Genomic DNA, 13,888 nt, shown 5'->3' on the forward strand with positions numbered 1-13,888 from the left:
CTGTTTTAATGTTTTTTCCCCCTTTTATTTCTGTAGTCATCATAAAGTAAAGAAATGATGTACACTGCTTTAAAATAAGAGTTTTTATTATCTAATAGGCACATCACAACAGCATGTAATGTTAGTGACATTATTTTCATCGGATATATATACATGTTCAAATATTTAACTTTGATGTATGTGTCTTGTGAAATGTTAGTCTCCTCTCAAATCAAGAAAATGCACACTGAAACAGAACAAGAACTGCTCCATCGAGGATATTCTGATCACGTCTGTACAACCGCTTTTGTAGCAGAAGGTCCACACGCAGACTGTCCACGCTTACATGTGGAGTGTTCACTCCCTTTAAAAAGTTCAGAATGTCACTTATAGTTAAGGCATGTATTCTTTCACATCTCCTGCTCTTTCCATAGTAGTTTAGCACACCGTGCCGTTCTCCATGCGGGATTTGGGGTAGGGAGTACGGCTAGGTGGTGGAGGAGGTTGAATGGAAGGTGCCAGAGTGCAGAAGAAACCAGCAATAAGTGTGAGACCCAAACCACACCAGGCGCTGAACATCGACCAGCCGTAACCATGGCTTATGTCATCGGGGAGGCTGAACATGTAGCTTGGGTAGCGGGAAAGTTCGAAATTAATGCCAGCCACGCACGTACACAGGGCGATGATGCAAAACGTACCTATGAGAAAAATAAGAGTTAATAACATTTAATGCTAAGGCAAAAAAGCTTGAAATGGGAAATGACCTCAGGACAGCTTATTAGATATGCAATGGCCTTGATGCTGCAATTCTTACCTCCCATGAGGAAAAGCAGGCCAGCCACGTAGTGCATGAGGCCCTGATCCCAGCAGCAGCCCAGCAGTCCTATCGTCCAGCCAAACAGGATGATGGACAGAGCCATGCCCATGAAGGCCGCTGTCATCCGGCGCAAGTCTGAGGAACAAGTCGTGCATCAAATGTCCATCAAAGATTTCCAGTTATGTATGTCAATGTGACAAAGTGGCTTGGAATATAATCGTAAAGACATTTCACCAATTATTCATGAGGGTTTTATCATTTTCTGGAATGATTCTCCTAATTTAATCATCTTCATTTAATACTGGTAGGCCCTAAAGTTTGAAGTCAACATGAACAGTAGGTTAGCTAATACAATGATGTAGCATATCAAAAGCATGTGTAGGCAGCAGTTTGGATTATGTACATATTTTTACAAGGCTGTTGCTAGAGGGGTGAAAGGTGGTGTTGAATGCAGGAGATTACAGCTGAACAATGACTGGATATATTTATAGTAATATGTATATATTTATAGTATTATATGAATGGAAAGAGTGTTTCCATTTATCCATCCATTTTCTGTGACACTTATCCTATACAGGGTCGCAGGGAGCCTGGAGCATATGCCAAGGAACTCAGGCCACGAGGTGAGGGACACCCTGGACAGGGTGCTAAACCATCGCAGGGCACAATCACACACACACTTTCAAATGCCACAGACAATTTGGAAATGCCAATCAGCCAACAACGCATGTTTTTGGACTGGGGGAGGAAGCCAGACTACCCAGAGGAAACCTCCGAAGTATGGGGAGAACATGCAAACTGCACGCACACAGGTCAGAGGCAGGATTCGAACCCCCAACCCCGGGGCAAACATGCCAACCACTAAGTCACGGTGCGCCCTGTAAAGAGTGTTTGTGGTCCATACTTTCTAGTTACAACCCTGTTTGCCTCACTCAGCTGGGTAGAAGCCTGGGTAGAAGTCCCTGATTTTCTTTTTCTTTCTCAAAAACAAGTAGGCCTATAAAATAATGCCAGCTACAATCTAATGTGCCCAATATTTGAATAGTTGGACTATGTACATAAATAAATCTTGACTAAGGGGTTTCCATAGAATTTATTTTCCATTTTAAGGAGTCTCTGGCAGCAAAAAAAAAAGTTAGCGAATCCCTGACCTATATGATATAAAGTGTCAACGTTCAGAATATTCTCCTAATATAGAGCACATCTCACTTACGCAAGGCATGCCAGTCGTCCTGCTGAATGGTCTTGGTGATATCCTTTTGTACCAGAGACGACGAAGTGTAGTAGTACTTGATGTAGGAGCACCTCTCAATAGTCCCTAAGTGTATTTTAAAGAAAAGGTCAAGTTTAGGCCAAGCGTTATCAGGTGACACAAGAGCAAGTTGAAGCGTACTACTAGAGATATGAAAGACTGGAGCTGGGACAAAGGAAAAGAGCCAGTGGTATTCATAATGAGCATCAGCATGAGTCAGCTACACAGATGGCTTTTGCCTGTGTTGCTCCTGATCATATGCTCCATATCTAACTATCTATATATGTGGCGTTCAGGAAATGGCTTATCATTCACGTGTGTAAAATCAAAATTTACAACTTATTTATTTGTGCACTTTATAAGCTGTCAGGTGTATAAATATAAATAGTAGCAAAGAGATATGGAGCAGCTTGTGTCTGAGGACAATGTGTCTGCTTGTCAAGATCTGGAAGGGTTTGACAGTCACATCTCAGCATATGTTTCAGAATGGGAACAATCTCAGTTTGGTGTTAAATTTGTCTGTGAAGTGATGTGGCCTAAGCGTTGTGAGGAAAAACATTAGTGTCAACACTGTAATAGCTTTAGCTGATTTATTAAGCATGCCATTAAAGCATCACTAGACACTGCTGGACTGGACGAAATGCTTGTTTTAAAAAAAAAATGGCTGATGGAGGTGTTCACCTTTCTTAATGAGCTCCTCGATGTTCCGGTCGAAGCCGAGTCGGTAGCATTTGCTCCACAGCCCCACGGTGGTGGAGTTGTAGCGGCGCTTGCACTCGTCTGCCGCGCTCGCGCCGAACAGTTCCCTCCGCTCGCGCAGCATCAGTGGCCGCGGCTCGCGCAGCGGGAGGCTGTGGCTCGGGATGTAGATGAAGCCCGGGTCTGTGCGACGGCGTGATAAAACCCGACAGCGCTCTTTGTACCTCCTGGCGTCCGTTTCGTACCAGTGATCGGAGGATATAGCAACCGTGAGGAAGCACAAAGCGAGCAGAGAAAGCGCGAGACCGGCGTACAGCAGCCATTTACCCATCGCCATCGCAGCAACGTATCCGCTCAGGCCGCATCAGCAGCCCAGCACCACCAGCAGCTCCATCCGATCAAAACAATCTCAGCATGCCCCGACAATACAATGAATAATGTTCACATGCAAATACGCGCTTTCGATTAATCATAGAAGGGCTGTGAAATGTTCAGTGCACCGCTAACGGCAGGCTTGTCTGCGCGAGACTCCGGCAAATCACATCCAACCTTTCCGCTCTTCCTTGAACCGCATTCACTGACTTATGGCAATCGGGCAAAACGGAAATATTTCATTGTAGTGAATAAAACAAGCTATTTTTTTTCAGTACACAGATAATGCTTCCTCATCGCCTAGGCTACTATATCTACATATTACATTACAATACATAAGGACGCATTATATTTAAATTGTATCCTCATTTAATCGTAATAAATTAGCCGTGTTTATACCCTAGAGGCATAACACAGACATAAATATTCATTATGCTAATGCATTACATACATAGGAGACTGTTCACATTTCCACTGTAGCTGAGGTGCTTCAAATAAATCTGCCTAAGTTCTGCAACTAATAAACTAAGATATTTCCGAATCAGTTTAGATTGATTTGATAGACATCAAAGTTCCTTAAGAATTCAGCCCTGAGGATTAAATGTTTGACTAAACAATTACATTAAATGTCCATATATAAAGTATTCCAGACAATAACACAACTGTTGGCTTTATTATTTCAACTTGATAACATGGGTCGCTGAGAGTGTAGTCCAGTGAAAAAAACTTTAAACAACACTAAAATATAATTTTTTTTGTTTTTTAAAAATATAGGCTACTTTCAAGTAGGTACTTAACCTAAGAGTTCATATACTGGGCAGAATATTACACCTATTAACACTTATTTGTAAAGTTGAAAAGTGATTAAGTTTTTACACAACAGACTCAAGAACCCATCAGATTGTCCTTTTTTTCTTTTTTTTTTAAAAAAAGAGAAAGCAGGCTCTGAAAGGCAATGAAATTGGATTATTTATTTATTTATTTATTTATTAACAAACAAAAAGAAAATTCATGTTAAGAAGTTAGTGACCTCTAGTGGAGCAACCTGCAAAAAGAGAGGAACTACAAACAAAAGTATTTTAAGATTTTTTAATTTAAGCATTAATAATAAAAAGGAACAGATAATTACTGTGACTCTTTAATACATCATTTCCTACTGCAGTTTGTTGAAAGGGAAAAAACCCTTTGTTGAAACATGTACAACAGGCCTGAACGTTGACTGAAATATTTCAGTAGGCGTAATCAAGCAAATATATATATATATAAAATAAATTTTTGCACCATCCAAAGAAGAGATTTGTTGGTTAGGAAATGTTACATATTTAATTAGATGTAGCTATATTCACACATTTAAATTTCCAATATAAAAAGGTACTTATCAGCAAGCAACTAGTGATGGGAAGTTCGGATCATTTTACTGACTCGGATCTTTGAATCTCGTTCAGCAAAATGAACGAATCCCCCTCCAGAATCATTTTGTTCATTTCAGCAGAATATAATTAAAATGTTACATGTTAATTCCTCAACACATCCAGTACTTAATAAACTATCTAATAAATTCTAGCTTAATGCAGCGAAGGTCAAATTATGAGGGGGGGGGGGGATTAATAGCTTAGCTGGTCTTTCGGGCAATGCAGTCTGTTAGTTCATCACGTGACTGCAGTGGGGCTGTGACGTGAAGAACGAACGACTCGAACCCGAAGACTCGAGAGGTGAACTAATCATTTCCGTTTCCGGCACAGCACCTATTGGGATGTTGCAGCGCATGCGCGGACAAAAATGAATTAATTACTCTGAGACAAAACTCCCGAATCATATTAAAGATTCGTTCAAACTGAACGATTACGGTATATTTTGGTTAATAAACTCGCTGCTGTTAATTTGCTCAGCTTCCTGCTAGGAGACGAAATAACGTTGCAGGAACGTTTCCAGAAGGTTCGCTTCTAGTCTTGGTGGAAAAAGGAACAGTGCTGACTTTTAACGAAAACACACAACTTTATAAAAACAGCTCCAAAAGCTAAGGTTAGTGGCCCTGTTTGCTGTGGGACTCTTAAACCTGCAGCTTTCTTCTAAAGCTCTGTTTGCGGCTTGCCGCCCACGTGCAGGCTGAGAATAAAACATTTCAAATCATTAAACATTAAATTTTAAAAAATTAACACAGCTCTGAAACCGTAAAACAGCGAGTTTAAACCGCTTACGAAAGCATGTGTTTGAGCAGGAGCTAGTTGTGCAGCACCATTTGAAGGATGTGCAGTGTGTGTAGCCATGCTCAGTTTGATCTGCTCAGTGTGCTGATCCTCCGGGCTCGCGCGCAGTGCGGCAGAGCGGGGGAACTCTTAGCGGCAGCATGGCTGTCCACAACACCGCACGCTCACACCGGAGACACCGAGCTTCAGAGAGCACTCTCCTAGCTTTTTTTTTACTGTTACAAAACAGAGGAACGCCATCAAAAACTTCCTGTTGATTACTGAAAGCTGGAGGCAAAACAGTAATTACACCGGACAGGAAGCAAGAACCTACCTAGGGTTAGAAAATGTGCTCTCCTGAACACAAACCCCAGCTGCAGCTACTTTTATAGCTCTGTACACGTCATATCCTGTAACCCATGATTATTTCTGGTTGGTTAGTTTCCGCGCCAGAGTTTTTTGAACTAGTTGCCTTGTGTAATCATTATATCCAGTCCTGGTCAAAGAGTTGGTGTGCTATTATTTGAACATTTCTTCAAAAATAAGCAATTGTGATGCTGTGGTTATTGCTGGTGTGTGTGTGTGTGTGTGTGTGTGTGTGTATTTTGTCAAAAACCTAGGAGTCGACTTTCACTTCACAGTGACTAGAAGATCACCATTTGGCTAGCTTTCGCTTTTCAAATAATATTGCTAAATCCAGCCTCCACCCTGTGTGTGTGTGTGTGTGTGTGTGTGGAGTTTACATGTTTTCTGCCTGTGCTTCAGGGTTTCCTCTGGGTACTCCGGTTTCCTCCCCCAGTCCAAATACATGCATTGTATGACATTTTATAACGTTCTGAGAATGTTATATTTTGGTTAATGAAGTCAGCGCTGTTAATTTAACAAGCTTCCTGCTGTGAGACGAAACAATGTTGCAGGAACGTTTTCCAGAAGGTTTGTTTCTAGTTTCTAAAAGTAACCCAGTCCAATGGGCGCCCTGCGATGGGTTGGGCCCCCCATCCAAGGTGTCCCCTGCCTCATGCCCCAAGTCCCCTGGCATAGGCTCCTCGCGACCCTGTGTAGGTTAAGCGGTACAGAAAATGGATGGATAAATGGAATTATATTAATGTTTTCATTATTATTAGCATAAAAGGTCAATTTTGTCAGATTCCTTTGTCATGCATACTATTCATACATACCAGGTCTTTTCACCAAGCACTTGAATTAGCAATTAATCTAATTCTTTAAGAAATCCCTTGTGTGTTTTGTTTTCATGCTGTACACCTCCTCTGACAGGGCTTTAGGTTGATGATAGCATGAGGAAATGTTTTTGACAGAGACTATAAAGCACTTCTGTAAGTCTCTTTGGATAATGGTGTCTGATGAATGCTGTCAATCATGCTGGAAAACAAACAAACAAAAAAAAAATAGTAGAAACCCTCATAGAATTTGTTATGGTTTTACATATAATAATGGGAAATGTATCGGTTTTAATGGAAACTGTAATGGTCCCCGTGGGTCTCTACTGGTGATTTGTCACCTTCTATTGATGGCATGTTATTTCTAGTGGATACCATTAATGACCAATAATGGTAAGTGTAATGGTTTTAATGGCCAACAACAGATTGTTTGTAATGGTATTTGTAGTGGAAACCATTAGTTTCTGTGAAGGTTTCTATTGTTGTGTGGGGTTTTTTTCAGCAGGGAATGTAAACAAGTGTCTCTGGAATCGACTCTTGAAATCGACTCCATCAATTTTCAAACAGTCTTGTACATTTGACTGTAGATTTAACAATAGATTCGTACAAGCTGAAATGTCCATTTCATGCTGTAAAACTGAGGAAGGGTAACATTAATTATATGATTATGTCCATTTTGATTTGGCACATAGGTGGTGTTCCACTTGTGTCCACAAGATGGCAGCAGCGCACTTACCCTCAGCCTCAGTCCGCAGGCGCCAACCCTTGATGAAGTCTATCTAATACTGTAAATATAAGTAGAACAATACAAGCAAAAACAACTAATTTATTCATTCGTATTAAATGGTTTTGTCCAGCTACATAAATGCTTTTGATCAAATTTTTGTGTATGCTTTCTGATTTGACATAAGTGTCATAGTAAACACTTATCTGTGAAAAAGTGGAGAATAATTGCACTGTCTCAGCTATTTCTGACGGTTAATTGGTGACAGAAAATGCTTTTACAATCTGTGAAAAATCCCGCTCTATGCTAGTGGCTTCTCTGTAGCCCCATGAGTGTGATGTAGATGATATACACTGCTGGTATTGTGTGTAATACTGCATGTGGTGAGCTCATCCCTGCAATGTTCTCCATCTGCTCTCACATCACTGCAGAGTCAACTAACTATTACTGCAACTAAAACTATTTTTAAATCATAGGTTATTAAAACAATATGACTATTGCTTTCTATATAAGCTGACCTGAGCATACTGTTTAAGTGGATTACAAATGTCACAAAAAAATCTTAAAAGAAAAACTCCACTCTGAAACATATTAAATATATCAATACTGAGATATTTTGTGATGAGTATACCAGGTGGTAATTTGACCGTTGATGTATTTTCATGATTCCTGTGAGAAGTTAGTGGTTGCGTGTGCTTGTGCAGTTACAATGGCACTTAATATGAAGTCACATTTCAACAATTTCAGACACGAGGGGTTATGGTCAGGTTTCGCTGTTAACTCCTTAAAACAAAAAAAAAGCAAGAGCTTATTTTCTCACACCATTTTCAGTGACATTCTCGTCAATAAAATCGTGTTGAAGTCTTGGAGCCAGCAAATGTTGGACTCAAAATTCAGTGCAATGCAGCTGTATAACGCAGTTGCACTGAGTTACAGCAGAGACCCGGCTTGGCTGATTAACATTATTCCGGTGGTATTAGAATGAAAGTTAAAGGTTTTAGAACTTAGAGCAGAGTGTGCAGGTAAGGAGCTGAGAAAGCCGGACAAACTAAAGACTTTATTTTTCTGGCCCAGAAATGAGCTTGAGATTTGTCTAACAGCCAGAAGAGGGCTCTAGAAATGACAATCTGCTGCTTTAAGTAAACATCAGCAATAAATTCATATTGGTGACTGATAATTGTAGCATTAATATCACACACTTATCTAGTATATAGGCTAAAAAATAGCAGTATCTGCCCCCTTCCCCACCAAAACAAATATTTAAAAAATTTATAATTAATAATTAACATATTAATAATTGTCATGTCATTGATCTTGATATCTGATCATGATAATCAGATGCCTTGATTATTCCTTTTGCATGATATGATCTATGATATGATATATGTTATGACTTATGAGTCTTTGCTAAACAGCCCCTCCCCACTCCTACACAAATGCTGATCTGGCACTAATGGAAGAAGGTGAGCATGTGTGTAATGCAGGAAGGCAGCATATTCTGGGCCAGTGGCAATGAGTCAGCAGCTGGGGTGAGGAAGAGAGAGAGAGAGTGAAAGAGCTATGGGGGTGGCATTGCTCACCGCTAGACCAAACATTAGCTATATTATTACACAGGAAAGTTTTTTTTATGGACTATGCAGTATACAGTATTTTCTACACACACACACACACACACACACACACAGACATTTATGCCGCACCTGTGCATCCCAGTGCATCCTGCAGCAAATTCTGCAGCAATGCTGAGGACATTATGTGCAGGCTGCTGTATGTGTGTTTTTCACTTTCAGTTCTCAAATTAATATTCTCAATACAGTGCTGCATAAATCTGTATTAATGTAGGCAGTATTTCATTTGCTAACAAGGTGCAGAGCTGCTCCAATGATTCTCAGTTTGAAACCAATCTCGAGTCTTTCAAAACTATCAAACCTTTTATCAAGCATATGATTTAAATGGCTTTTCTACCAAACAGCGCTAACAATATACTCAGCTGGTTGCATTGTTTCGTGTGCTTATCTCAGTGATAGCATAATGTAACGCTACAGTTCATGCTGAATTAGTAATGAGTGCACTTGTCTCTGCTGTAGGCATCTCTCTCTCCCACACTCACTCATGCAGGCACCCTAAACTGCTGAATTCTGTGTTTCATGGAAGACTGCAGGAGCCTGAGGAGAGGCAGAGCCTTCTGACCTTGACTGCTCTTAGCAGAGAGGGAGAGAGAAAGATGGTTCGCAGATATATCAATTACTAGAATACACTGTGACTCAACAAAGATGATGCTCTCTGCACAAATTCACTCGTTTCATTTTGTCATTTTCCAAATGTGGGCGAGTATTTAAATGATTTCTCTGCTGCAGTCTGGTGCTGGTGCAGTGCATGCATTAAATTACATTTACCATTTACTTGTCACTGCTGGCTCATCTTACAATCAATCAATATAAGATAAGAGCACTTAGACGCGTGACTTTCACAACAGCACCAACAATTCCCTGTTAATGCCACTGGGTATCCTGTGATCCAGAGGGGCGGATTCACAGTGGACAAGAGAGGGGGTGATGACTCAAATTTTAAATGCAAAATGAAGATGGACACTACGTTGAAAACGCTTAGTGAACACAGCACAGAGTGTGCAAGTTGTCATACTACTAGATAATTTAACCAGACAGTAATCAGATTTAATGGTGTGTTCATGTACAGCTAGAGATTAGAACTGCTGAGTCAAGAGAAAAATCTAATCATTACCTATAGTGGGAAAGGTAAAGACCTGTAACTTAAAATCATTTTATCTATCTATCTATCTGTCTTTCTCTCTCTCTCTCTCTCTCTCTCTCTCTCTCTCTGTATATATATATATATATATATATATATATATATATATATATATATATATATATATATATATATATATAAAAAGTTTTGGTCACAGAAAATATTAACTTTGAATTCTTTTATCTTTCCTCACAATCTTCATAATTACCACAATTGGAGTTTATGGATTATCGCCCTGCCCACTCAACACAAGCAATAAGTGTTTGATGTTTAGAGTTTTGTGTTCCCATTTCAACACCCCTCTTTCCTTTGACCTTTTCAATCACTGTATTCTCAACACTCAAATTCTGAGTTAACAGGAACGTTATAGTCTCATAAGATAAACAGAAAAGTTTCCCAGTGCACCTATAAGCTATTCTATGTCTCTCAGCTCACAAGCATGATTGTCCATCCATGATTGATGAGCCATATATCTTAACCTAAGTAACATCGATTGCTTTAGTGTGAACTGCACGGCATGGCGCTGTGGTGTGTAATGAGTGAAAGTGTGTGTTCCTCCTCAGTGCCGCAGGCTGATGCAGCAGTGCGGACAGGAGAGAGAGGCTGTAAGGTGAGATCATATCACTGCAATCAGCAAGGTCAAGCCCAGCTCAGGTACCCAGTCAGGCTGGATGGGAGGAGGGAGAGGACAGATAGATGGACAGATGGACTGAGCGAAAAAGGGAAAGTGCAGATGCATGGATAGACACAATGACACACTGACTGGTTGTATATTTCCTTCTGGCCCACAACATATGGGCTCCATATTCCACCACAATGAATGTTTAAAACATACGCATCACATGTAAATCTCTGCAGATGCTTACATGACAAAGCCACACTAGTGTGTTTGGACTTTTTGTGCACACCAGCGCAGTTTAATACTTCTTGCCTGGACTATTTCACCCTCACATCAACAGTTCAAGTTTCACAAATGGGCCGTGTGTGTGCAGTGACGTTAGCTATCTATACGCAAGCGCTGACATTTACTGGCCTTCATCTGACAACAATCCCTGCGCATTTACTCAAGATGGATGAAATGATGGCCATGGTCTTAATTATTAACCATGGCTGACAGCAGCAATATGAAGATAATGTAAAGAGGAAGAAGGCCATAAAGTGGACCAAAAGACAAGACAGAATAAATAGATGATGTTGATGATTGGAGGGACGCATTAATATGTGAATTTTGATGTGCAATATAAACTTCTGTTGGTATTGCATTATGAGAAATATAATGCAATATATTCGGAATTAACATAATAATATCTTTATATGGTGTATTGTATGTATTTCATTTCACTAAAGTATAATTTGTTTAATGCAAATGTATGTGTTTTTATGCTTTTGAGGTTTTTCTTTTTATATCTGGAGAATTACAATGCAGGAGCAGGAGATAAACATCTGTAAAAATGTATGTAATGCCTATTTCATTAAAGGCGGCTTAAGCTGTTATCATTTCAGAATACTTTTTGTAATATTTGGCTGTACATTTGATCAGTTTTCAAAATCAGCTTGTCTCTGTGGTTCCCCAGGCTGTATACTGGAGAAAGAACAGATGATGTGGACCAACATCCAATCATTGAGAAGGAGGAGATGACTCTATTTGCCTGTTAATCGTTTTGCCAATTCAGAAAGTTCCTTTCCTTGCACTAGCAGTCATGACTGAGGTCCATGGTAAAGTGATCAGAACTACGCCTACACCTCCGAAGGTACGCAGTTAAGTTGTCCTTAGTAGTCGGAAGTAGTAACAGCCTTTTGGAATTCACTTCAACTCACAGACACTTCTAAACCGATGGAGTAAGCAGTGAAACTTTACCTACACTGCCACCAGATAAAGTCCACTTAGTCTGATTTTGTTAAGTAGGCTAATTAACAAACATAAACAATTACAAATGTAGTATATGAGCTCCAGGCTGTATCTAGTACAGACCCTCCATAACACTATAAACCTGGAAGCCATTACATGTATAGGTAAAATTCTTTTAAAAAAAGTATACATTGCTGTTACAGTTTTTATATTCTGAATAATAACAGTCCAAAGAATGTCGGGAATAGAATTGATGACCTACAATATCCTACAGTGTCCAACATGGGCTTCAGAATGGGCATCACTTCAAAATGGACGAGATCACAGGTATAGGCATAGGCAACATAAGTAGCATAGGCAACATAAGCATGTTTTGTTTTTCACTTTTGAGTATTTCAAAACAACTAGCTTTAGCTCACTTGTGCTAAAACCATTGATTATACCTTTAAATCCTTTAGAAAATTGTCAAACAAATCGGTCTGTCATCAGACCTCTCTGTTTGAAATTAGTATTGAAATTGTCCCGCGATGGACTGGTGGCCAATCCAATTTAAATTAAGGGAAACACTTCATGCCCAGTGTTCCCTGGATAGGCTTTGGATCCATCGCAACCCTGACCAGAATAAAGTTTACATAAGATGGATGGAAATTTATGAATAGATGAATCCATCCATCCATCCATCCATCCATTCATTCATTTCATGCAACCTCTACAGATACATCAGGTAAAATTATTGGTTGTTCTGACCAACAGCATAAAGATTCTCAAGAGTCAAGTGTCCATTAATTGGTCAGTTCAGTAAAGATTGTTTTGGAGAGCTCCCTGAAATTAACATTTTTCAACACTTCAGTTTGGCATGACAGAACAAATGACTTCCATGGGCATTCGCATTTCGCTGTCCCCTATTGGGCTGCATCCCTTCAGAATGGACCACCATGCAGGTGTTCTTGCTTAGGCAACACATGTGCATGTGTTTTTATGGGGCGTGAGAACACTGTACAGAGGAGCTGTACATGTTTGGAGTGCCAAAACAGCCATATTCAGCTAACATCTGCCAAAATCGCTGATTGCACTTTTAAATCAATCAAAAAAACAAAACAAAACAAAAAAACCTCTGTCTCAGCCCAGTAAATTTGAATATGCAACCGTTTCAGAAGCACCAACTCTTCACTGAAGACAATGTTTATAATTTACTGTTTGTCAGTTTGTCAGTCTAATATGACTGGTTCTGTACTGTAGATCTAGTTCAATCAAAAGGTGTAGTTAGAGTTGTTGGACCATGTGGCCCCTCTGGCAGTAACCCAGGACTATATGCTACTCCAAAGGTGCCAGAGACTGAGTAGGCAAGCAGAAAGATCATGATAGCTCACACATCTGGGTATATCAACCCAAGACAGAACTGAGATAAGATACAGTCCTCTGTCTGTTTACTGTCAAATATCTCGCTCTCTCTCTGTGTCTGTCTTTTCCTGAGGAAGATGCACTCGGCCTGATTCCAACCCAACCCACACCCAAGGCTGCAGCAGAGAGGAGAGAAGAGACAAGCTGCAGATCTGCGAAAGAGAGGAGTGCAGTGGATCTTCACAGAGAGGAAACATTAAGCAGAGCTGCACCATTCATACACTCCTTCACCAACAGACCCAGAATCATTAGCTGTCACAATGAATGAACGAGTGAATGAATGTGACTGTGAGAATATGAATTTTCATAATCTTTACATTTTCAAAGGTGTGTAATCTACATTTGAATGTTTAAGATCCATAATTTAACTCACTAAAAATCTAAATTAAAGTAAAACTTCTTGGCCAGGTGACTGTTGACATTTGAAGAGATCTAATAAATAAATATGAATATTACAACTGAGAGGATATGAAAAAGGGATGAAGGTGGTTATTTATATGATATTTTATATCACATGCAGAAAGGGAGATACAAATTTCATAACTCATTTTAATTTACCACTATTAATATTGTTCGTTTAAGTAGATTCTTTAGTCTTCTTTATTTTTCCTGAGGTTATGCATACTTTTGCACTCAACTTTATATATTGACTTGAAATACGG

General features: G+C 39.7%; 1 protein-coding gene and 1 long non-coding RNA gene across 3 annotated transcripts; one reads left to right on the forward strand and one right to left on the reverse strand.

The window, feature by feature from the left end:
- Position 1: 1 nt before the first annotated feature.
- Positions 2-3,830, reverse strand: tmem178ba (transmembrane protein 178Ba). Its single transcript, XM_053631205.1, has 4 exons — positions 2,730-3,830; positions 2,010-2,114; positions 794-931; positions 2-677 (listed from the first exon to the last, which is right to left on the reverse strand). Exons 1-4 carry the CDS (start codon positions 3,082-3,084, stop codon positions 418-420), a joined length of 858 nt encoding a protein of 285 aa, XP_053487180.1. The 5' UTR covers positions 3,085-3,830; the 3' UTR covers positions 2-417.
- Positions 3,831-4,726: 896 nt separating this feature from the next.
- LOC128612019 (uncharacterized) lies at positions 4,727-13,676 on the forward strand. 2 transcript variants are annotated; one of them, XR_008386663.1, is made up of 4 exons: positions 4,727-5,141; positions 10,540-11,429; positions 11,551-11,727; positions 13,304-13,676. It is a non-coding gene; the product is annotated as an uncharacterized LOC128612019 (long non-coding RNA). The 2 variants fall into 2 exon arrangements; XR_008386662.1 differs by having other exon boundaries at positions 10,540-11,727.
- Positions 13,677-13,888: the final 212 nt, after the last annotated feature.

The sequence above is a fragment of the Ictalurus furcatus genome, chromosome 8 (genome assembly GCF_023375685.1).
Source record: "Ictalurus furcatus strain D&B chromosome 8, Billie_1.0, whole genome shotgun sequence".
Classification (NCBI taxonomy): domain Eukaryota; kingdom Metazoa; phylum Chordata; class Actinopteri; order Siluriformes; family Ictaluridae; genus Ictalurus; species Ictalurus furcatus.

What these genes read in the sequence shown, in the direction of transcription:
- tmem178ba (XM_053631205.1), bottom strand. Translation starts at nt 3,084, where the DNA reads ATGGCGATGGGTAAATGGCTGCTGTACGCCGGTCTCGCGCTTTCTCTG. An exon ending in GGACGACTGGCATGCCTTGC is followed by an intron (nt 932 to 2,009) that starts GTAAGTGAGATG and finishes CTTGTTCCTCAG; the next exon opens with ACTTGCGCCGGATGACAGCG. An exon ending in CCTGCTTTTCCTCATGGGAG is followed by an intron (nt 678 to 793) that starts GTAAGAATTGCA and finishes TTTTTCTCATAG; the next exon opens with GTACGTTTTGCATCATCGCC.